General features: G+C 41.8%; 1 protein-coding gene across 1 annotated transcript in view; it reads right to left on the bottom strand.

Annotated features, from left to right (window-relative positions):
- Positions 1 to 488: 488 nt before the first annotated feature.
- The window catches only part of LOC145418266 (uncharacterized), a 481,506-nt gene continuing 455,790 nt past the window's right edge, over positions 489 to 26,204 (bottom strand). The window contains exons 21-22 of the mRNA XM_080286710.1: positions 1,151 to 1,306; positions 489 to 670 (exon numbers count right to left, since the gene is read on the bottom strand). Coding sequence (XP_080142836.1) covers positions 489 to 670; positions 1,151 to 1,306 — 338 coding nt within the window. The remainder of the gene's footprint in view (positions 671 to 1,150; positions 1,307 to 26,204) is intronic.

Here is a 26,204-nt window from a genome sequence, read left to right as displayed (position 1 = left end):
ATTAGGCTTCCTTTAGTACATGAGAGATTTCAGTTGACATCTATAACTGTTGTCTCTGTTTTGCTCAGGAGAGATATCAATTGGATGCTTACAGATTTCAGATTGTTCATAAGAAGTTTCAAATGGTTCTTGCAAGGATTTGATTGTTTCATAAGACACTTTCACAAGTTTATGAGGCTTCTATTGACATCCACTCTACTACATTATGGCGTTCACGTTGCCTACGAGAGGATTCCACAGGTATCCAATCTACAGTTTGGTCAATACCTTGTATGTGAGATAGCTCGATTGGTTCACAAGATGCTTCTACTAGTTTACTAGCTGCATCAGTGACCATGCACTCAACACTTTTCCACATTCCACAAGAAAAGTTTCCATTGGTATCCACTCCACTTGGTTTCTGTTCTGGTCATGTTTCGACTGGTTCAAAGGAGGTTTGAGTGGTTCAGGCAATGCTTCAGTTGGTTCATTATGTTTCAATCGGCATCCTAGAGCTTTGTTTCTGCTCTTGTGAGGTCGTCCTTGGCGATGGACACCCTGGACACCTCTGCCACGGTGCTCTCGTCAACGGTGGTGTGGTTTGCACCATTGTAGTGGGGCAGGAAGTCTCGCCCGTTGGTGAGTCGAGATGTGGCGCTCCGGAAAAATGATGTTCTTGTAACTTCTGAGTCTGTAGGGTGAGACGATGTGGGTGAGAGGAAGAGGAAGACTGGAGTGACAAAGAGGTAGGAGGAGGAAGAGGGATGAGACAAAGAAATGGGAGCAGAAGGAAGAGGGGGAGTGACACAGGAGAAAGAAAAGGAGGGGAGTACAAGAGAAGGGTAAAGGGGTGGGGAACAAGGCATTCAGGACCAAACAGTAATAGGCAGATTCTGATAAACGAGTAAACGTTTAAAATAACTATAATTACCAGATCATTTCAACAAGCAGAAGGCAAACAGATACTTTTTGAACCACATTTAACGGCACACTTCTTATTGCATGATTTGATTTACAAGCATCCTTGATTACAGAGTACAGTAAGCAAAGATATAAAGAAGGCAAAAACGTGATATGTATGTTAGTGCTTCAAGAATCATCGTAATGTACGAGACCTGCCTGCATCCTGAAAAATTTAGTTTTCATTATACAGCTGTAAGTGTATACCTACCTGAGTCTGTTCTGGGAGACCATATGCATACACCCTTGCCTCTCAGAAAACGGCGTAACTGAGATCGGAACTTGGTGGTGGTGAAGGTGTACAGGAAGGGGTTAAGTGCTGAATTGATGGGCAGCAGAATCACCACCACGTACGCGTATAGGTCGGCTGGTGGGGCGAGGAAGGGTGGCTTAGAGGAAGGGGTAGCTGATTTTAATAATTTCTTGGTAAAATGGCTCATTGCAAATATATTATCTACACATCCTTAACCACTCGTAAAGCATCATGTTCATCACCCAGGAAATTCCGTTCTTTTTTTATTATAATTCTTTCATATACCTTTCCTACAACACTTACGAATTTTATACCTCAACATTTTTTTTTTCACTCAATTAGCCCACCTTTAACCTTATTTAAGAGTAAAATCACATAGTTATTCCACTCAGCTGGTACAGGTTCAATCACCCATGCCGTCCTACATAGCTCAAACACTTCATTCTACTTTCCCAGCTACATTATTTTGATCATCTATGCATACACCTCATCATTCCCTGCTGGATCAAATGTTTCCAGGGAACTGGTGAAGAATTCTTATGAGAAATACTACAAGGTCTTTATGGTATTTATGAATCTGAAAAAGCATACAACGATGTAAAAAGCGAAAGATTGTCAAAGGTATTGCTTATGTATGGCATAGACGGTAAACTGCTGAGTGGTGTTTAGAGCTTTTACGTAGTAATAAACCGTGTGTAAGGGTAAGTGGGCATCTAAGTGAATGGCTGAAAAATTATTTGGCATAAGAGTGTGTGATATATATATATATATATATATATATATATATATATATATATATATATATATATATATATATATATATATATATATATATATATATATATATATATGCTATAGATTATCTGAATATTTGCCTCCGCATTCGCATTCGCAAATATTCGCATATTCTTTCGATATTTGCATTTGCATTTCCATTCACATGTCACTATACGAATATTCTTTGAATATTAATGATGTATCTTTATAAAGTTTATTGAAAAAAGTTAAAAGTATGAGCTAAACAGGTGTTCTAGGATAGCGTTGGAAACCAAGCACCTGTGCCAAGCTAGCTATGACTGCTTGCGGCATCATGCAGTTTTGTCACATTCCCAGAAAAATCTGGATTTCTCCAGACTTTTGCCTATTGACAGATTTTTAATATTTCTCATTAAAAAGTGGGTAATCTCCAGATTTCTAGCACATAACCAGAGTAAGTAGGCTACTTTAAATTTCAAGAATTTCTGAGAGAGAGAGAGAGAGAGAGAGAGAGAGAGAGAGAGAGAGAGAGAGAGAGAGAAAGAAAGAAAGACTTTCTGACATGATCTGTTCTGGGTCCATTCGAAGTTCATCCAGGATGCATCTGATATCCCTGGAGGATACATATAGGAGTCCCGCATCCCGGTAACAGAGAAATTGACAGAAATTTGTTCATTCAATTTTATATCGCCTAAACTCTTACAATGAAATAATTTGTACCAAAGAAATATTAATAACGCATATATATATATATATATATATATATATATATATATATATATATATATATATATATATATATATATATATATAACATATATATATATATATATATATATATATATATATATATATATATATATATATATATATATATATATATATGTTATATAGAGTAACAGAATTCCAAGGGAACTTGCCTCTTCAGTAATTTATCAGTGTACATGTGATAGCTATCAGCCTAAATATACAGGTAAAACAAAGAGGCATCTTAAAACTAGAATATTCGAGAATTTGTGTACATCAGTTAGGTTATTATGTATCGAAGCCACTTCACTCAGCAATTCGTCAACAGGTGAGTGAATCAGATCACCCAGCAAGAGGTGCCAGGCACAACAAACCTCACCTGACAGCAGTTCTTTTATTGCTATTAAATACTGACTCGTTTCTGCCATTTAGCATCAGTGCACACTTAAAGTCTAAGGTAATGGCACAAAGGTCTTCAAGAAATCCTCAGAAAATCCATGATCTTGCATCTGACCTTTCAAGAGCACTCAAAGCCAAAGGTAATGCTACCAAACGAAAACTCATATGAGACCTCCTATATCTGTGTAAGAGCAAATATCTGTTTTCAGCGAGTTTCGAGTTATTACCCCCTGATTATGGATGACCTTAAGTTTAACCTTTCAAGGTCACTTACAGTCAAACGTCAAGGTACCAATTAAACACCCATATGGGATATACAATATGTTGATAATAGTAAATATCTCTACTTTCAATCACTTCCGAGTTATAGCCCCCTGAATATCGGTTACCTTGAGTTTGACCACTTAGGGTCATTCAAGGTCAAAGGTCTTGGTGCCAAATGAAAGCCCAAATATTGGGCTCCTGTATGTTGCTAATAGCAAATATCTCTATCTTCAACAGTTTTCAAGTTATAGCCCTCTGAGAACGCTTGGCCCTGATTCTGACCTTTCAAGATCACTCAGTTACCAACCAAAATTTAATCACTTTCTTTGGGGACCAGAGTCCACATATTATGGAAGTTTCATGTAATTTCATTCAGCTGTTTTTCCATAATGTTGCTAAGAAACAAAGAAACAAACAAACAATCAAACTCAACCAAAAGCAATACCTTGTCGGACTCCATCCAGGCAAGGCAATAAATAAGGGGAGCTTCACAGTTTTAATTGAGACTCAAACCTTTCATTATTAAGAACATGATTCATTGTTGTGCTGATGAAGTGGATAGGGTTAAAAAAAACTTGCTAATGTATCCTCCTTGTTAAGACTGTCAATTCCTCTCAGGTAAAGGACTTGTTAAAGCTGCGCAAGTTTCATTGCTATGATATCGAACCGAAGATCCCCATTTCCATGATTCCTGCAAGGGTGTTATCATTTACAAGGATCTCATGGTGATGAGTGAGGACGACATCGTACATGAATTTGCTCAGCAAAATGCCACAGATGCCAGATTTATCACCCAATTCGCAGACAGCACGAGGACGAAGACTGCAACCATTATCTTGACTTTCAGTAAAGGTTCTCATCTTGATCACATCAAAGTTGCTTACGAAATCATGAATGTAAGGCCATATATCCCTAACACTCTTCCCTGTTTGAAATGTCATGTGTAGGGACATTGTGACAAGTCTTGTCGGGCTGCCCAATCAGTGTGTGGCAAGTGTGCAGCTCAGGGCCACGATGCTGAACATTGCACATCCGAAACAGTATGCTGCTTTCACTGCAATGGTGCTCACTCCACTTCCTCTAGGGATTGTCCCAAGTGGAAGGAGGAGAAAGAGGTCTGCACGGTGAGGGCAACTGAGGGCATCTTATACTACGAAGCTAGGAAGAAATTGAAGGCATTGCATACAACCCCCTCACTAAATACCTCCTATGCTTCAGTGGTGATGTCTCATCATGTGATGTGCTCTGTTGAAACAGAAGGACCCTGCCCATGTAACATGCCACGCACAATGCGTCTTCATTTCAGCCTCCTGTACACTCCATTTCTCTTACTGACACTGCTGTAGCAACTTCTTTCTCTCAGGCTGCTGCTACTTCTCAGTCATTGTGGCCTAAACTGAAGTTGGACAACTGAAGTCAATTAATCTGACCACCCTTGGTAAGAAGACACATCCTCATGCTCTTCCTGCTCCTGCTCCAGCAAGGGAGAGAAGAGTTAGCTCTTCTTCACGGGAGTCTGGGAGCCTTATAATTGACACAAATAAGGAGGTTTCCACCAGAAACTACTAGGATAGGTCTGCCAGCATTTGCTCGGCAGTTGGCAGGTGGAACAAGAAAACTAAGCACAATGCCCTCCCCCCCCCCTTGTAAATCTTAAACCATTTCATTCACTGTGTTACAGTCGAATTGTAGGGCTCCTTGGAATAAATTACTTAATATAGAAATATTTCTCTCTATACACAGGCCAGACGTTCTTTGTTTACAGGAGATGTGCCTGGTGGATCACCCTGAACCTTCACAGTTTAAACGCTACCACTCATATAGAAGATATGATGGTCACAGGGTTGCCATATACAAACACAAATCATATCCACAAATGGAAGTTCTTCTACAACATACTCTCGAAGCTGTGGCGAGCAGAGTAAAATTTAATAACTATAAGAAAGCAGATTGGGAATCCTTCGCAAGGACTGCCGATTTAGAAATGTCTGGGGAGATCACAGAAGTAAAAGTTGGCAGTTTAACCTATTCTACATTACACACTGCTTAGGCTGCTACAGTAACCCCTCCAATATCCGATGTAATAGAGCCAAAGGCATGTCCAGAAAGTGGGTTTGTCCGGATACTGAGACCTTACCTTCTCGACTGGTACTTATGAACCCTAACCCAGCCTAACTCAGAAAACCACCTACATAACTCCCTACTGGACATGCATAGCACCTATTTAAGACCCTATTCACACAAATAAGGAACAGAAAGCATGAAAAGGAACCAGAGAATGAGGAATTAGATGTGAGTATGGAAAATATTTAGCAGTGTACAGGGTACTTACACGTCCATGGCCGTTACGAAGATTAACCCACCTCCTTTAAGGCTCTGGCAGTGGTGAAAATGCTCTTGAAGCACAGATAGTAATCCAGAGTTGTGCTGCACTTAATCCTTTGCACTGTGAATTATAACTGTTTAACACTGCATATTCTGTTCTTACTTGCACCACGCCAGTTGCAACCGCCAGTTTGCACTCTGTACTTAATCCTTTGCACTCTGAACTCTAATTTCTTAATACTGCACAACACTGTAAACTCCCATGTGGTCTAGTGGCGAGGTATTGCAGTTTAATCACTGCTTATTCACAAAAATGAGCATGTGTGGCATCCATTTCAATAAGCGCCTAGTCACGATGGTGGTTAGGCGGTAACTGGGGAGGGGAGGAAGCAAGTGCCCGTGTGTAAACACAGCTGTTCGGCACCGTGCGCCAAGCTCAAAGTACAGTTGAAAAAAAGTCAGATTTTTTTTTTTTTTTTTTTTTGCCTTTTTATGTTCTTTGGCCATTTTTGGGTTCCAAAGGCTCAGGCCCAAAATGTCCGGACACTGGGGAGTCCAGTTATTGGGCATCCGGATATTAAAGGGATTACTAACAAGACTTCTACAGCCCATGCAAAGCAAAGAGCTCACTGGTGGATGCCAGATTGCCGAAGAGCATTAACCCGTACCACGAAATCGACAGATCTACGTCCCCTTCAAAAACACCAGTGATGTAGAACTACATCCTGCAGAAGTCATTTCAGGCAACCGAAGTAAAATGGAAGGCAATATCATATCTCGCTAACTTCAGACGTTTATTCCGCTGCAGCTACAACGCTGATTTAGGATCACGGGAGGCGAGTGAGTCTTACCAGGCTCACAGCTGCTCTGCTCTGTCTGTAATCTTGAAGATTTCAGAGGTTGAGTGGCAACAACATAACTCAATTAAACCTACTTTCTGGCTTTGATGATTACTTATATTAGTGCATGATGCATTAAGCCCATTTACCCACAAAAAATTCCAAAATCGGTTCACAAGCTCACAGATGCTCTGCTCCCTCAGTAACCTCAAGATTTCAGAGGTAGACTGGCACCAACCTGACTCAATTCAGCCAACTTTCTGGCTTTGGCGATTACTTTTATTAGTGCCACTGATCTTATACTGGTGGATTAATCCCATTTAGGCAGAAAAAAATTATCCAAAATTGGTTCACAAGCTCACAGCTGCGCTGCTCTCCCAGTAATCTTGAAGATTTCAGAGGTAGAGTGGCACCAACCTACCTCGATTCAACCAACTATCTGGCTTTCGTGACTACTTTTATTAGTGCCAGGGATCTTATATTGATGTGTTAAGCCCATTTAGCCAGAATTTGGGATCCGGATTTTGTTTCTCCCTCTATGGTTGTTTCTCTTTTCTTATTATCATTTGTGCAGTTCAGTGCTGTGTCAGACGAATGGCCAAGAGACTACACGAAATAACAGTGGCCACAGGAATGGTACCACCAGCAAAGTATGTTGAAACTAGTCATACCTAGTGCCATTTGATGTGAGTAGTTGAAATGAAAAAAACTTGTATTCTGCTACTGACAAGAAGGAAAATTGCGTCAGATGTAGGATATTAAATGATATGATGATAAATGGAAACTAAATGACATGATAAATGGAAATTAAGTGACATAATGATGAAGGAAAGATCCCATATTATAGGGAAGAACCCATACTGTGCAGTTTTAATCTGTCTGAAAACGTGGGAACATCTAATTAACAGTGTGAACATTACTTAGTTATGTTATCACTGCCACAGGTGCAGTTAAACTGGACAATATTTCTCTGATAATGTTCTTCAAGAAAGGACTTCAATTATGTAGTGATTACATATTTTTAAGGGTGCTAAGTTTACTATTAACTCTTTTAAACCATTTAATATAATACTTATATACTCATTATTAACTTCATTTATATCTATCTATCTATCTATCTATATATATATATATATATATATATATATATATATATATATATATATATATATATATACAGTATATATATATATAACTTAATTTCCTATAGTTTCTACAATTAGTAATGGTAAATACCAGCTTTTAACTATCATATTGCTAAATTTTATCGTGGCCATGTATTGTTCGTTCGTTCATTCAAAGATTCCCTGCACCTATAGTGCAGGCCGGGCCATACATTAGCCCGGTCAGTAGGGTATGGGCTGGTTAAAAAACAGTAAGGGGGTAGGAGAGGACCTGGGGATTGCCCAGCACACACGTCCTGTCTCCTGGCTGGCTTTGTGGTTTGTGTTCATGTATTGTAAGTATTGTGTTACCTTATTAGATCCAACTGCTTACATAGCAGCGTTATATATTGTTTAATAGTGCTCATCTATGAATAGGAAAAGGCTACACACTCCTATTTTATCCTTATTTATTACACTTTTTTTTTCTTCAGCGTAACTGGACGCCTTATCCATAATTTCCCCACTGTGTCAGGAGACACAACATTTGTTTGCCAGGGAAAAATCTATTACCATAATTTAATATTTTCTTTCAGGCTAGACTCTACCGTAGACTGATGTCAAAAATATTAGTATATATTTGGTACTGTGTAAGTGTGAATTTTTAAATGTGCTCCTGGTGGCATCTGTGTTCAGCTATTATAATCAGAATTAACACTCGCTAATGTACATCGATATTGGATTGACCTGAATGGACTTGAAAGAGGATAGAAATATACAGTATATAATAAATTTAAGAATATATATATATATATATATATATATATATATATATATATATATATATATATATATATATATATATATATATATATTATATATGTACGAGATATATATATATATATATATATATATATATATACCTAGGCTGCTTCCCCCAAGGAAAGGGAGGTAGCCGAGACAGGACGACACACTCCCCGTTTACTCATCCATTCAAACACATTCATTCGCATCTTAGCCCCAAAGGGGAGAACGGACAGATCCTCACCGCACCACACCGCACAAGGGTCAACTGTGCAATGCAATCAGTGACATCTGCAGCAGGGCCCGACAGCAGAACTGGTTTACCCCTGCCACATCATAACAGACCCATCCCCTTACCCACACCTGACCTGACGATCTGATCAGACCAAATGCGGGAGAATATCCCCTTAGGGCTGCGTCATCACTTATTCATTCACAATTTCTCTCCATTTATTTGTCACACACAGCCACTCTTCCTTGCTCAACAGATATCCCTCTCGCATCCAGCGCTCTCTTCACACTGTCCATCCATCCTATTCGTGGTCTTCCTCTCAGCCTTACACCTCTCACATCAGATCTAGTTATTTTTTTCACCAATCGCTCATTACCCATTCTCTCCATATACCCAAGCAATCGCAACACCCTCTGCTCAACTCTACCAGCCATCTCCCGAACAACTCCAGTTCTCCTTTGCACTTCATCATTTTGCACTCGATCCATACGCGTCACTCCACACATACTCCTGAGACACCTCATCTCCATTACATGCAAACTTTTCCTCTCTGCTACACCCATATTCCATGTTTCAGCCCCATATAATGCAGTCGGTACCACAACACCCTCATACAGCCTTCTCTTTACATCCATTCTAAGCGAACGACATTTAAACACTTTTTTCATTCCTCCCAGCACCTTTCCTACTTCATTTATTCTAAACTTCACTTCTGCATCTATTCTTCCATCCACAGCAACATGTGACGCTAGATATTTGAAACACTCTACCTCCTCAAGCAACTCACCATTCAAAACTATATTCATCCCCCTACCATCTATCAACCTCGTACACTTCATCACTTTTCTCTTATTCTCATTTACTTTCAATTTTCTCCTTTCACACACCCTTCCAAACTCCTCTACCAACTGTCTCAATCTCTCCTCTGAATCAGTCACCAGTGCAGTATCATCTGCAAACAGCAGCTGCTTCAGATTCCACTCTCCACCATCAACATTCACCAGACTCAGACCTCCACCTAAAACTCTTGCATTCACCTCCCTTACAACACCATCCATGTAATTATTAAACAACCAAGGCGACATCACACATCCCTGTCGCAGCCCCACTGTCACGGGAAACCAATCACTCAAAGCATATATATATATATATATATATATATTCAGATGGTCGTGGAGAGAGCGGACGTGTATGCTGAACTCCCCTCTAGCTTGCAGGGCTGCCCCACCGGCATTAGTTTTTTTTTTTTTAATTCTTCTTGTAGCGACTTAGCTAATTTCTCAATTTCCTCCCCGCTCATATAGTTTTGTACAGTAAATGTCTGTACCTCTATACTGAGATTGCCTTCACTTACTGACCTCTGGAGTGTTCCCCCCATTGTACCACTCTAGGGTGTGAATAGATACAGGTACAGCCTCCCTAGAGTGGTTTGAGATGGCAATCTCAGATGTCTCAGACGTAGATGCTTTACTCCGGGATTGTTGTTCCTTGCATATTTTGTCTTTCTTTCCACTTCCTCCTCACAGAGGAAGTGGTTACTATGGCGGACACCCTTGCCCCCTCCCTTCCCTTCTCCCCTACTTCAGGAGCGGAGACTGCCTCACGAACTGCCCACCCTCAGACTTAACGGCCCCAGATTCTATCCCCGCTTGGCATACCTGTAAATAATGCCTTATTTGTCACCCTTCATACTCTTGTTTAAACTCTCTTGAGCAGTCTCAGTCTTTTTATAATGAAGAAGGTAATTGATGGCTGTGCTTTGAAAGTGGAACTAGTAAAACACTTGCTAATGGAGACCTTAAAAAAAAATGTCAAATTATCCAAAACTAACGATTTGCTTAACCCGCCGTGTGCCAGTGCCGTTTTAAAATGGTCTGAAATAATGCCGCGGCCAGTGCCAGTGCCGTTTTGAAACAGTCTAAAATAAAAGATTTCACTGTGACCACATTTTTCAAGATTCGCGGGTAAAAATTGGCAGGCATTTAAGGTAACTGTTCCTCTACCATCCCCCAGGCTGTCAAGGCCATACACTCACTCTCTCCCCCCCTCAAGTTCACTCTGTCTCACTCTGCCTGTGTGCCTCACCCAGTGCTGTACATAGCTCTGCCTCACTCTGCCTGTGTGCCTCACCCAGTGCTGTACATAGCTTTGCCTCACTCTGCCTGTGTGCCTCACCCAGTGCTGTACATAGTGAAGGCATTTTGTAAATATTCTCATGTAGGTGTAAGTTGTAAAAATTTTCTTGTTAATGTAAGGATTATATAGTGAAGTCAAGTTGTAAATGCCTTCTTGTACGTGCCAGGACTGTATGTAATGAAGTCAGGTTGTACCTATCTTCAAATAAGTGTAAGATGATACATTCACAGTAAGAAAGACTCGCGAATTGTGATAGATGCTGAAGTAATAAGTGATCAGAAAAGTGTACTGAACATTGCTATACCTTCCCAGCATAAATACCTGAGTATGCCATACATAGAAAACAGCTTTCTCTCACGTACGTGGTGAGCGTGAGAGAGCGGTTGTTCCTGTACACGAGTATGCAAGACTCAATAAAACTCATTTCCGAGCCTCAGTGAGCAATTTAATGGCAAAATTTGTTGTTTCCACATCAAAATCTATCATTTTAGCAAAAAAAAAAAAAAAGTCAAAAAATTGCCGTCACTGGAGTGACCCAGAGGGCTAAAAATAGCCGGCACTCGGCAGGTTAAACTGCATAAGTTTCAATGTTATGATGTCAAACCGAGGATCCCGAATTCCATATTTTTCTGCAAAGGTGTCGTCACCTACTGGGACCTCTGGGTTATGGAAGAGGAAGATATCATACATGAACTTGCTCAGCAGGAGATAATATATGCCTGCTTCATAACCAGATTCTCGAAAGGCAAAATGGCGAAGACAGCCACCAATATCTTAACATTTGGAAAAGTTTTTCTCTCAACCTGCATCAAAGTTGGGTATTAACATTGTTACCGTCAAGCCTTATATCCGTAACCCTCTTTGATTTTTAAGATGTCAGTTATACAGACATAATATGACTAGTCGGGCTTCTCAATCACTGTATGGCAAGTGTGCAGCAGACAGTCATGATACCAAACATTGCAGAACTGAGACTGTATGTTGCTTTCACAGAAATGGTGCTCACCCCACTTCCTCGAGTGGAAGGAGGAGAATGAGGCCTGCACGGTCAAGGCAACTGAAGGCATCTCCTACTATGTGGGTAGGAATAAGGTGGAGGTGTTGCATGCAACTCACATGCAGAATTTGTCCTACATTTCGGCGGTGATTTCCCGTCCTGTGATGTGCTTTGTCGAGACACAGACTGACCCTGACCCTCTTCCTCATGCCACTCACTCTACCTCTCTGTCTCAGTCTCCTGTATGCTCCAGCACTCTAACTGATAGCCCTACTGCTATTTCATACTCTCAGGCTGCAGCTAGTTGTCAGTCAGTAATGCCTAATAAAATTAAGCTGACCACCCTAACCAAACCGTCACATCATCATGTTATCCCTGCTTCTACTCCAGTGGGGAAGAGAAGGGTTAGCTCATCTTCAGTGGAGTCTGGGAGTGGTGTAACTGATAATAAGACAGGTTTCCATCAGCAAGCAAGGGGATAGATCTCCCGCTAGTCGCTCATCTGCTGGCAAGTGGCATAAAAAAACAAAGCACACTGGCCATAGCACACTTAAACCATCGCATTCACTGTGTTACATAGGAAAAGTAGGACTCTAGGGAATAAATTACACAATATAGCAATCTTCCTATCTATACACAGGCCAGATGTTATTTGTTTACAGGAGAGGCGGTTGGTGGATCACTCTGATCCTCCACAGTTCAATCACTACCACTCGTATAAAAGATATGATGGTCACAGACTTACCATGTACACATGCAAATCACATCCACAAATGGAAGTGGTTGTAAATTTTACTCTGGAAGCTGCCACGTGCAGAATAAACTTTAATAACAAGTATCTGTATATCTGCTCTCTCTAATATCCACCACATGGCCCCATTGATAATGGTGCTTTAATTCACTTTTTGACCACCTTCCTGGAAATAAGTTAGTTCTGGGCAAATTCAGTGCCCATCAGCATCACTGCAGTTGCTTGAAAATCGATGGTCATGGGGAACAAGTAACTGACTTAATACTACAGTCCAACCTCAGATAGATTATTTTCTGGTTAGGAGGGCCGATAGGAGGTTAGTGAGGGATGTTAAAGTTATAGGAAGTGAGGAGTGTGTGCAGCAGCACAAACTATTGATTTGTGATATGGTGCTTAAAGAACAAATGATGAAAAAGAGGACTTATGTACCTAGGAGGAAAATATGGAAGCTGAAAAACCAAGTAGTAAGGGATGCCTTCTATGGCGAGTTGAGGAGAGTGGTGGCTGAACAGGGAGCTGTAGACAGAGGCGTTAATGAACAGTACAGAGCCCTCAAGAACAATTTCTTGAGAGTTACTGATGTAACATGCGGCTGGACAAGAGGACCACCAAGACATAAAGTAACTTGGTGGTGGGATGAGGGTGTAGAAGCTGCAATTAAGGAGAAAAGAAGGCTTTTCCGGGAATGGAAGAAGGGTGGTAGCAAAGAGGAATATTTGGCTGCCAAGCGTAGGGCTAGGAGAGAGGTATACAGGGCAAAGTCTGAGTCACAGAGACAATTACTTGATAACCTAAATCATGGGGAAAGGAAAAATATATTTAGGGTGGCAGGTCAGGTGAAGAGGGATAATCGGGATATCATAGGTGAGCAGTGTGTGAAGAATGATGAAGGAAGGGTAGTGGTGAACAGTGAGGATATTAAAGATGCATGGAGAGAGCATTATAACCGGTTGTTGAATGAGGAGTTTGACTGGGACAGGGAAGGTTTGGAGCCAGCAGATCCAGTGTCTGGCCCTTGGCCTTTGATTGATACTGCTACTGTGAGTGAGGCAATAGGCAGGATGAGGGTGGGGAAGGCAGCAGGTGTGTCTGGGTTGACTGCCGAAATGTTGAAGGCCTCAGGCGATATAGGGGTGAGTTTAGTCACTGACCTGATAAATAGGATTATTTATGAGTGTGTTGTCCCAGATGATTGGCTGAAGAGTGTAATTGTAAATGTGTATAAAGGGAAGGGTGATGCCCTGGAAAGAGGGAATTATAGAGGTATAAAGCTTTTAGATCAGATAATGAAGGTAATGGAGAGAGTTTTAGAAGGTATGATTAGAGAAAGAGTGAATATTGATGAGATGCAGTTTGGGTTTATGCCAGGTAGGGGGGACCACTGATGCCATATTCATTGTTCGACAGCTTCAGGAAAAATATATTGGTAGGAGAAGGGATCTTTATTTTGTTTTTGTTGATTTGGAAAAGGCCTTTGACAGAGTCCCTAGAGAGGTGGTGAAGTGGGCAATGAGAATGCTTGGCTTGGAGGAGTGGCTGGTTAGGGTGGTTATGGCCATGTATGTGGGTGCTCACACCCAGGTGAGAGTGAATGGAGATTTGAGTGATGAGTTTTCCATGAATGTTGGTGTGCATCAGGGGTCAGTCTTGAGTCCCATGTTGTTTATCATGGTACTTGAAGCCCTTTCACGTGACTTTAGAAACGGACTCCCGTGGGAGTTGTTGTATGCTGATGATTTGGTGTTGATTGCAGAGAATGAAAGGGAGGCGGAGGAAAGGTTTAGGAAGTGGAGAGATGGTATGGGGCAAAAAGGGTTTAAGGGTAAATGCAGATAAAACAAAAGTGATGATATCTAGGGTTGGTGGCGGTACTGTCAAAGACGAGGGAGAGTGGCCATGTGCAGTTTGCCACAAGGGCGTGGGAAGTAATTCCATCTTGTGCGGTGTGTGTGATAAATGGGTGCATAAGAGATGTAGTGGTATCAGAGGTAGACTGCGAGATAATGCTGATTTTATGTGTACGGCTTGCAGGTGTGAGCAGGTGGAGATCGTCAGACGTGAAAGAATTGAACTTGCTGGTGAATCTCTTGAGTGTGTGGAAGAGTTTTGTTATTTAGGAGACATGTTGTGTGCTGGAGGTGGGGCTGGAGCTACCTCTGTGGCTAGGGTGAGAAGTGGTTGGAAGAAGTTCAGGGAGCTCTTGCCTCTCCTGACATTGAGGGGGCTCTCCCTACGTGCTAAGGGGTCTTTGTATGCAGCGTGTGTTAGGAGTGTAATGCTGTATGGCAGTGAGACCTGGGCAGTGAAGGAGGAAGACATTCGCCGGCTCAGACATACAGAAATGACAATGATTAGGTGGATGTGCAGTGTGTCCCTGCGTCCAAGGCCTGGAGGGGCTGGGTTTACAATGGAAGAGTTGAGAGGTAGGATGGGACTGGAGTGTATTGGTGTTGTGATGAGGAGAGGTAGATTGAGGTGGTTTGGACATGTGGAGAGGATGGGGGATGATAGTTGGGTGAGGAAGGTGAGAAGTGTTAATATTGGGGGTGGGGTTATGAGGGGTAGACCGAGAAAGACATGGGACGAGGTCATTAAGTGTGACCTTAGGGTTAAGGGACTGAACAGGGAGGCTGCAATGGATCGTGCAGCATGGAGAGCCGCCATTAGGTGACCAAGGCCGACACATGCAAGCATGTTGGAGCCTTTAAAAACGAACGTAACCTCTTTCTTTAGAACGGTAGTAGAATACTCGTGCAGATGATGGTACTGGGGACTCTTCAGCAATATAAAATTACTTCCAGCCTCCCAGAATATACTTCAAGATTTCTCGTGCGATTCTTGTGATGACCCCTTGGGAAGAGATTAGTTTCCCATCTGTCTTTCTTATACATGCGACATTATTTTGACCCTCCACCTCCAAAATTTAACTATGAGAAAATAGATTGGGGATCATTCTCAAGGACTGACATTTTAAATATGTCTGGGGAGACCATTGATGTAAAAGTCCTAAATTTAACCAGTTCCATTTTACATGCAGCTGAGGTTTCTATTTCCAAGACTTCTGCAGTTCATGCCAGGCATAAAGCTCATTGGTAGACACCAGACTGCCAACAAGCGTTAAGGAAACACAATAGAAGATATCGTTTTTTTTTGACAACCCACTTTATTGCATACAAACAAGCGAGGGCAGAGGCAGGGAGAACAGTTAGAAAGGGCTAAACAAGACTCCTGGTGGTCTTTTGTGTCCACGGTAAATGGCTTTACTCCATTAAGTAAAGTCTAGTCCACTGTTAAAAAAAATAAATAATAAAAGACGTTATACCCCTGTGACCACTCTGCAGGTGAACAACATTTTTTATGATCTCGGGGGACGTAGCTAACATCAACATCAAGAGTTTTTCTCAAGTAAGTAGCACAACCAATTATGACCAGTGCTTTCAAGAACATGAGTGAATGGCGGAGCTACAAACATTAAATTTTGCCACAGAAAATGTGGATTTCACGTACAATCAAGAGTTTACGATAGATGAACTTCTCCTTGCCCTTTAATCCTGTAAAGATACCAGTCCTGGGCCAGATACAATCACGCACGGTATGACCCAGCATCTTAATCAGGGCAAGTTATTTAAGTTGTTAGCAATATACATTTAGCTTTGGGCATCCTGAACGTTCCCAAACTCAAGGCATGTTGCGCACGTCATACTGATAGCCACTCTGCTGGTAGTCTTATGAATCCCACTTCATTTCGTCCTACTGTGCTGAGTTTTTTCTGTGTAAGGTCGTGGAACGTATGGTAACTAAAACGCTGCTTTGTGTTTCAAAGTCAAAGAATTTGTTAAATGTTCGACAATGTGGCTTCCATAAATACAAAAGTTCACTAGATCATATATAATTGTATTTCAGAGGCATTTGCCAATAAAGAATTACTCACTGGGGTGTTGTTGGACATACACAAAGCCTATGGCATGACATGGTGACAAAGTATAATGATAAAGATGTATGCTTGTGGTTTAAGAGGTAATTTGCCTATTTTTATCCTGATTTTTTAAGGGACACAGCTTTCTTTGTCATTTTGTCCCATAACGTAACATTGGAAACAGGGTATCTCAGGGAACTGTGCTTAGTGGGGACATGTAGAGGCATATGGTACGTAGGAGGATTACTGGGCCAGGAGAGCAGGCTGTGAAGCCTATGCTCAGAGTTGGACACATTAAGAAAAAAAAATTGTTTAGGATTACGATATTGATATTCTGTCATTAGCTCCCATCCCGAGGAATCTTAACCTGCCCCGTCCCGACCACTTTTTGACCACTGGTACCCCCCAATCCCGACCATTTTTCGACCCTTTTTTTTTTGCTAAAACTTTCGCTTTTGGTGAGAAACATCGAAAATTCATAGAGAAATCGCTCACCTGAGGTTTAAAATACTCATTACAGGTAGGAGAGCCTCCTTACCTTACTGGGTTTTCTATCAGGCTGGCACCAAAGAAAACGAGTTCTATGGGAGGATAACTATTTCACACCACTCATAAACAGTATTTATTTATTTACTGTTACGAATTTATATGTAGTACAAGAGTATATTGGTTTTCAAGCAGTAATATAGGCATTATAAGCATTGTTTCACTCACTAATACCTGACCTTTTTTTGCCACATTACCTGATCATCATTTCTAACTGTTTCTTCCTCTAATGCTATGTAAAGTTTGTCCTCCACATTGTCATTGATTGGGGAATCACTCTGGCCCTGAATTTCGTACCGTGGCATGACATGGCTACACTGGCCAGGTCACTGATAACAGGTGAATTGCTGAGACAATGGCATGCAGGGGGGGGAGGAGGTCATGCTGGGTAAGGCATTGTCTCTGCCTGGCATCTTGTTGAGGAAGGTGTCACGTGTATACGTACCAAAAATGACTCGCGAAAATTGAAAATTGTGGAAATTATGAACCTTGCCATTGCAGGACGTTGAAGTACGTCCCGGGGATTAGCTGTGACAAAACGTGAGGACGTGGAAGTACGTCCCCGGGACGCCACGGGTTAAATACTCACTCTATGCTGACGATTGTGCAATGCGACTCTCTTCCTGTAATGCACAGTTTTCTGCTGGCGAATTCAAATAGCCTTTGATTCCGTCCACCAGTGGGCCTTGCAGTGGAGATTTGAGTTTTCCATCCCTAAGTGTGTGCTATAGTTTTCAACACTCATAACGTCCCTGATTTGCATTTTACTTTCAGTAATCAGGTGGTACCTTTTCAAAATTCTGTGAAGATATTGGGTCTCCATTCTGATCGTCAGTTAAACTTTTAAGTTTCATCCAAGCAATTTACTTGGTCACTGTGATAAATCATTGAATGTCCTCAAGTACCTCGAGAGTACTACAGAAAATCTTTATTAATGGTGTACAAGTCTCTTATTAGATCTAAGCTGGACTATGGCTCAGTTGTGTATGGGTGGCCACCCAAAGCCACGTTCAAGAAGTTGGATGTGTTACAGAATAAATGATTGCAAATGTGTTTTGGAGCCTTGAGGTGTACAAAGCAGTGATTATGGATATGGAGGCGAATGTACCTCCCCTCCGAATACGCTGGGACCACCTGCTGCTGTTTTATGGGGTAAGGACAATCAAAAGAGGTGATTTTGGCAATGTGGCCTGTGCTCCCCTATGTTAATACCACCATCTTATGTGGGGGATTCGTTGACCACTTACTGTTCACCTCCACTTACTGACTTAGGAGCTTGATGTGGAGCTCAGTGACTGTGATGGTGCATAAAAATATAGTGCCTTGGGAGCCACCCAACTTTACTGTTGATTTTACATGGCTCCCATACCCAAAGACCAAGACACAGAAGGTGGAGGTCCACCACTTGTTTCATAGCACATCGTACGTAATTTGGGGTCCCACCAGTCGAACACATATAGATCCAAGTTGAGTGAATGTGTGGGTGCTAGCATGTGGTCGACTAAATGTGGCCTCAGGTTTCGGTTCCTGAAGCATACATCTGTATTTATGTTGAAACTCTTTGCTGTCAACTGAGTCATAGACTATGCTCTTAAATCTAGACATGAATCATTTGTCATATTTTCTGACTCCAAGTCAGCCCTTCAGGCCACTGCTTCCTGGACTACTCATTCTCATGAGATCCGGGGCTGTCATTAATAAATTGCATTCGTGGAACATGTCCTTAATGCTGATCTGGGTGGCCAGTTATTGCCGTATTTACAGCAATGAGCAGGCAGACTTACTTGCACAGTCGGCTGTAGAGCTCGAGGAGTCATGGGACATGCCTTATGATCTTTAGTCAACTCTTTCCCTCGGAAAGGTATCAGTAAATCTTCCGTGACAAGTGGACCAAACATAATAAGCCAACTTGCAAGTCATACCTGTCCGACTGGGATTCTGTCAACCGACCCAGTCGCCTGGAAGAAAGAGTATTGGCAAGGCTGAGGATGAATGTTCTCATTTCACCCATATGTTGCCATATATTGAGACATGATTTCTACCGCACTGTCACGTCTGTGGTTCGGTGTTATCTGTCGGTCATCATCCTGCGCTGTCGGTGATTAATTCATGAATGTTCTTCACTTATAAATTACTGCAGTGCAGTAGACGTCCCCTTCACCGTTTCCACCATCCTGGTGATTTGGATATTGTTATGACTAATAAACTGATGGCTTCTTGAGGGAGACCGGCTTGATCAAAGTGCTGTGGCTAATTTAATGTTTAGTTGCAGTTTTTATTAAGTGTATATTAATATATGATGCATTATTTAACTAGGGTTGACTGTTGATGTAGTTGAAATATTTCCTGCTTCTAATGGTTCTCTTTTTAATATTTGGTGTCCCCTATATTAAACCATGCTCTACTGACAGTGCCCAGCTGATGAGTGCAAGTAAGCAATATAGAAAGGTACTGGGCATTTTCAGTCCATGGTGTTATGTTGGGTGAGGTGTTTCCCTTTTTGTACATATTTTTTTATGTGTCCGACTCTGGGCAAAGGCTTCAGGGCCTGTCCCCAGGGTGTATTCCCAAGGCCCAGTAGTCTTCCTACATCTACACATGTCACCACTTAAGCGTTAACACCCACCATCCATATTGAATACATGCTAGGGCTGTCTCATACAGGCTTGGTGTATTGGTATTAGCGGGAGTGTTTTTACATGTCGGCAGGTCTTCTGGTAGATCAGTAAAGCCTACTTTAAATGAAAATGACATCCATAAACTGTTCCCTGCCCCAGCTAGGATTTAAACTGGGATCTGTAAGAGCTGCAGGCCGCCCTTCTACCGATTGAGCCACCGCATGCTCTTGGTAAGTTTTTTAAAATTAGGGTGGACAGTTGACGTTTATGGAATAGCTCCCGACACCTCTGGTTCTCTTTCATTTACTGATGTCCCCTACATTATACTTATTCCTTTTTTTTTTTTCGAGGCAAAGGTGCACTTGACAGGTTAATGATGATTGGCTGAATGCAATATGTTCGAATAACATCGTTGTATTTCAAATAATTACTGGTAATGTGAATCAAAACCTAGTAATTATCTATAATACAACGATGTTATTCGGACATGAAGCATTCAGCCAATCATCACTAGCTTGTCAAGTGCATCTTCGTCTCAAAAAAAAAAAAAAAAAAATGAGTATAGTTTACGTACCTTGACTGAAAGTTAGCAGGTGATGAGTGCTGGTGTGTAATGTAGAAATGCAGTACATATCTGGAGTTCATGGTGTTCTGTTAGTGGAGGTATTCTCCCTATTAGGGGGGACTTTTATGCATGGTCGTGAAGAGAGTAGATTATGTGCATATGTTCTCTTCTCTAGTTTCGTAGAGCTGCCTCACTGGTATTAGTTCTTTTTTTTCCACCCTTCTGGTATGTGATAGGGTAGCAAGTACTCATTTACCTCCCCTCCCTGTTAATTTGGAACAGTAGGTGTCTGTTTCTATTTACTGAGCTTGCCTTTGCCTACTCGCCCACGGAGGGTCCCCCCAGCTGATCGCTCTGGGATGTGAATACACACGGTCAGGCCTCCCTGGAGTGGTTTGAGAGGGTAATCTCAGACTTAGGTGTTTGGTCCCTGGTTGTTTGTCCCTTGCTCGCTTTTCTCCTTCTTTCCACTTCCCCCACGAGGTGAAATTGGTCTGTATGGCAGATGCCCTTTCCGCCTCCCCCCCCTCAGGGGGGGGAGGTGGTCCTGACCGACCCTCACCTGAACCATGGACTGATAGCCCCCAGACAAAACAGTTCTAGACTCGTACCACTCTTGACATCCCTGTACATAATGCACAGTTTGTAACGCTCTGTGCTCTCGGTTCCATGCCCTTGAACAGTCTCAATCCTTTCCTCATCAAGAAAGTGATTGATTACAGTGCTGGGGAGATGGAACAGGTCAATACACTTGCAAATGAAGGCCTCCTGGTAAAAACCGTCAACTCCTCCAAGGTAAAAGACTTGATGAAACTGCGTAAGGTCCATGAATGTGATGTTGAGCCGAGGATCCCGAATGCCAAGAATTCCTGCAAAGGTGTCATCACCTGCAGGGAACTCATGGTTATGGAAGAGGACGAGATCATACGGGAACTTGCTCAGCAGGACGTAATCAATACTCAGTTCATTACTAGATATTCCAAAGGCATGAGGACGAAGACGGCCACTACTGTTTTGACTTTCGGCAAAGTTTCACTCCCGGCACATGTCAAAGTTGGCTACGAAATTGTTAACCCCTACACCGCGGGCTTGTTTACCAACGACTTGCGTGTCCCGCGGGGTTATTTGGGCTCCAACAGACTCTCAAAAAATATTTGCCAAAAATCAGTTATCAGTCCTAGAACAATAAAATTAAATATGCTTATGGCACATACTTTCAGCTTTCTCCTGGAATGATTGTTGAGCCTTCGTAGTTACCGTAGGACTTGTGGAGACCTCTGAAGTAGGGTAACAAAGTCTCCATTTTACACTTCCCAACAACCCGTAATATGATTACCACAGCCAGATACAAACACTATAAACACTATTCTACAATTTTCAAGTAGTCTGGGATCCATACTAAAAAAAAAAAACACTGTGAAAGCAATGGAAATAACGAGCGCGTCTGATCGTCGCACTGGCACTAGTTCGCTCTTGGTACTCTGTCATTTATTATTCATAAAACCCCACACTTTATATTTCTATTACTATATAACACTTATATATACCTACAGTCTTTATCCATAAGTTTCCTTCAGTAGTATTAGTTTATTGTCACTGTATGGATTCAATTTCTTTCAGTAAAATACATAGCATTCACTTTCTCGTCCTGTATACTAGCATTGAGAGTGAATGTCACTTTCATCTTCACTCTCATAACTCATAGCATTCAGACATGCTAGAGTGAAACTTTCACTTTCATTACTCCTAGGGTATATACTCGTATTCTTATAATACTACTCATTTACATTTCTATTTACGTTCTCTATTTTATTTACGTTATTTACATTTCTATTTTATTTACACTGTGTTATGCACTGTCACTTGAAGTAACTTATAAAACTATTTTCCATTGTTCACGTATATTTACATTCATTACTTTCACTTGCTGTTTACACATTATTTACACATTATTTACAATTGCACTTGCACTGTTTTACTCAACAGAAAGATCGTAGTCACTCTTTTATCAATTGTCAGCCCTTTACCTCTTTCCACACGAGGTTTAGTAGGGGGTAAAGGTCACAGGGCCCTTTGCATGGGGGTGAAAAAGTCCTTGAAGTCAGCAAGAAGAAACATACGTACCCTCACTTCGGAAGAAGAGAGTAAACTGATAATGGAGGGCCGGGGTAGAGGTCTACTGAGGGGATATTCAGAGCTACCAATGTTAGCTCTTGAAACAGCTATGTCTAGCACTGAAATGATTGGCAGGAAATCTAGACAATACATTATAAATTAGGTAGTTCCAGGTGAATGTAAATATCACTTAGGCTTCTCCCTTCCCTCCTTACATGTATATTTATTACGAAAATAGATTATACGGCATATTTCAAGGGAAAAAAAACAGCGAAAATTAGCGAACGAGTGCACGTGAGGTGTTGTCAGGAGATAATTAGCCAATTCCAGGTGTATGGCACTCTCACTTACCTTATTTCTTTCTTGTATATATTATTTGGTATAAGAATAGGACATAGGGCTTATTTCAATGGATGAAATAAGTGAAAAATTCCAGGGAAGATTTACTTAGCGTAGCACGGCCGGGCAGGCGAGAGGATAGGGTAATGGAGGGGGGGTAGGGAGGGGAGTCAAGAACGGGGAGAAATGGCTAAATTGTCAACAATGGATGGGAGTACAGATGAGATTAGGAATGCTGACTAGTGTTGGACATTGGCAGTACTGATAGATGATACAAGCCCCCACTTGGAAGCCCGGGTGAATTCAAAATAACACAGAATCACAAAAGCGACGCCCCACGGTATGATCCCTTGCTCCCAAGCATCACGGAAGTGACGCCCCGAGGTTAAGGGGTTATTGTAAGGCCATATATCCCCAACCCACTCCATTATTTAAAGTGTCAATTATATGGGCACAATGATAAGACTTGTCGGGCTTCACAGTCAGGGTGTGGCAAATGTGCAGCACAGGATCACGATACTGAGCACTGCACATCAGAGACTATCTGTTCCTTTCACTGTGAGGGTGCTCACTCCACTTCCTCTTGGGATTGTCCCAGGTGGAAGGAGAAAGAGGTCTGTGCAGTGAAGGTGACTGAGGGTATCTCCTACTACGAAGCAAGGAAAAAGGTGAAGGAGTTGCATGCAACTCCTATGCCGAATAGGTCCTATGCTTTGGCGGTGATGTCCTGTCCCGTGATGTGCTCTGCTGCAGCACAGACTAATCCTGAACCGGTTTCTCTTGCCACTCACTCTACCTCTCCATCTCAGCCTCCTGTCCCAACCAACTCTCAGACTGACATCCCCACTGCTGCTTCTTACTCCCAGGCTGCTGCTGCCTCTCAATCAGTCAAGCCTAAACCAAAATTAGATAAGTAAGTGTAATATGACCACCCTGACAAAACAGTCACGCCCTCATGTTTTCCCGCTCCTGGTCCAGCGAGGGAAAGGGTAGCTCTTCCTCACTGGAATCTGGAAGCCTCATTGTTGACAAAAACTTGGAGGTTTCCATCAGCAAGCACCGGGATAGGTCCCCCGGTAGCCACGCAACTGGCCACGGGGGCATAAAAAAACTAAGCACACTGGCCACCCTCACAAATCTCAAACCGTCGCATTCACTATATTACGATGGAATTGTAGGACCCTTGGGAATAAGCTACATAATATAGCAATATTGCTTTCAAAACACAGGTCAGGCATTATTTGTTTACAGGAGACGGGCTTGGTGGATCACCCTGATGCTCCACAGTTCAAACACTACCACTTGTATAGAAGATATGAAGGTCATGGAGTGGCCACATACACACACAAATCACACCCCAAAACGGAAGTGATTCTAATTTCTACTCTGGAAGCGGTCGCATGCAGAGTAAAAATTAATAACACCTATCTGTCTATTTGCTCTCTGTACAGTTCACCACATGGCCCCATTGATAGTGATGCTTTAAATTCACTATATGAACATCTGCCCGGAAATAAGTTAGTGCTGGGCGACTTTAATGCCCATCACTATCAATGGGGTAGCTTGAGGATCGATGGCTGTGGGGATCAAGTAGCCGACCTAATACTACAGTCCAGCCTGTCTTCTGAACGATGGTAGAGTGACTCGTGTAGATGATCGTACTGGTAACTTTTCAGCCACTGACTTATCTCTGGCCTCCCCTGGTATACATCAAAATTTCTCGTGGGACCCTTATGACAACCCTTGGGAAGTGATCATTTATCCATCTGTCTTTCCTATACATGCAACATCGTTTCGGAACTTCCACCCCCAAAATTTAACTATAAGAAAGCAGATTGGGGATCCTTCTCAAGGATCGCCAATTTAGATATATCTGGGGAGACCATACACATTAAGGTCGAAAATGTAACCAATTCCATCTTACACGTGGCTGAGGCCGCTATTCCCAAGACTTCTACAGTTCATACGAAGCACAGAGCACATTGGTGGACGCCAGATTGCCGACAAGCATTAAGGAAATGCAATAGGAGATACAGGATTTTCAACAGTCAGCCTACTGACAAAAATTTTATTGCATACAAACAGGCACAGGCTGAGGCAAGGAGAATAATAAGAAGGGCCAAACGTGACTCCTGGCAGACGTTTGTGTCCACGGTGAATCGAACTACTCCACTCAGTAAAGTCTGGTCCACTATTAAAATATTAATAATAAAGGCCCATACATCCCTGTTCTACCCTGCAGGTTAATAATATCATCTATGACGATTCCATGGACGTTGCTAACATTCTCGCCAGGAGTTTTTCTCATGTAAGTAGCTCAGCCAATTATGATCCGCGTTTCCAACATCATAAACACACGACTGAGCTACAGATATTAGACTTTGCCACAGAAGATGTAGACTCCCCATACAACCGATAGTTTATGTTTGCCCTTAAATCTTGTAAAGACACCAGCCCTGGACCAGACATCGTCACGTATGATATGATCCAGCATCTTAATCACGAAAACCTGATTAAGATGTTACATTGTACAATGAGGTTTGGGCGTCTCGAACGTTCCCAAACTCATGGCACTTTGTGTACCTCATACCGACACCCAAAGAGGCTGGTCATCTTATGAATCCCACTTCATTTCGTCCTATTGTGTTGACTTCTTGTCTATGTAAGGTCATGGAACGAATGGTAAACAATAGGTTTCTTTTTGTTTTAGAGTCAAAGAATTTGTTAAATGATCAACAGTGTGGCTTCCATAAATACAGAAGTTCACAAGCTCATGTAATGAACTTGGAGTATTGTATTGCAGAGCATTTGTCAATAAAGAATTCATGATAGGGGTGTTCTTGGACATCCATAAAGCCTATGACATGACATGGCAACACGGTATACTAATGAAGCTCTATGCTTATGGTTTAAGAGGAAATAAGCCTATTTTCATTTCTAATTTCTTGAGGGACAGGACTTTCTCTGTCAAATTGCCCCATAATGTAACATCGGATATATTTATCCAGGAAAGTGGGGTGCTGCAGGGAAGTGTGCTTAGTCCCACTTTATTTAGTATTATGATCATTGATATTCTGTCATCAGCTCCCTTCCTGAGGAATCTTAACCCGCCGCGTGTTGGACACTCCAGACATAAAATGGCACGCCAGTGCTAGCCAATTTTTTTTTTTTTTTTCTTAGGCTAAATGATAGATTTTGATGTGAAAGACACGAATATGACCATTAAAAGACTCTCCGAAGGCTACAAGTGCGTTTTCTGGAAGTCCCAGGTCAGCCCCTCAGGTGTGGTTTCCCAGAAGACCTGCAGCGAAGGTGAAAGAAAACCTCTTTTTCTATGAAAGTAAACTGAGGTATTCTGGCCAACATTACTCTGGGAAGGTCTACGAATGTTTTTTACACGTTTCAGTTCACTTCATATGCATATTTTTTTCTTCACTTGATTTCATACAGAAAACATCTTTTTTTCCCATATAAATCACTTAGTACTGCAACACCTGTCACCTGTCCTGTATCTCTCTCACTGTGCATCCTTCATCTTACATTTACGGTAACTTATGTAC

The sequence above is a fragment of the Coenobita brevimanus genome, chromosome 113, assembly GCF_032717465.1.
Source record: "Coenobita brevimanus isolate Jiangsu-jjx chromosome 113, ASM3271746v2, whole genome shotgun sequence".
Taxonomy (NCBI): Eukaryota; Metazoa; Arthropoda; class Malacostraca; order Decapoda; family Coenobitidae; genus Coenobita; species Coenobita brevimanus.
This window is presented reverse-complemented; position numbering and strand designations above follow the sequence as displayed.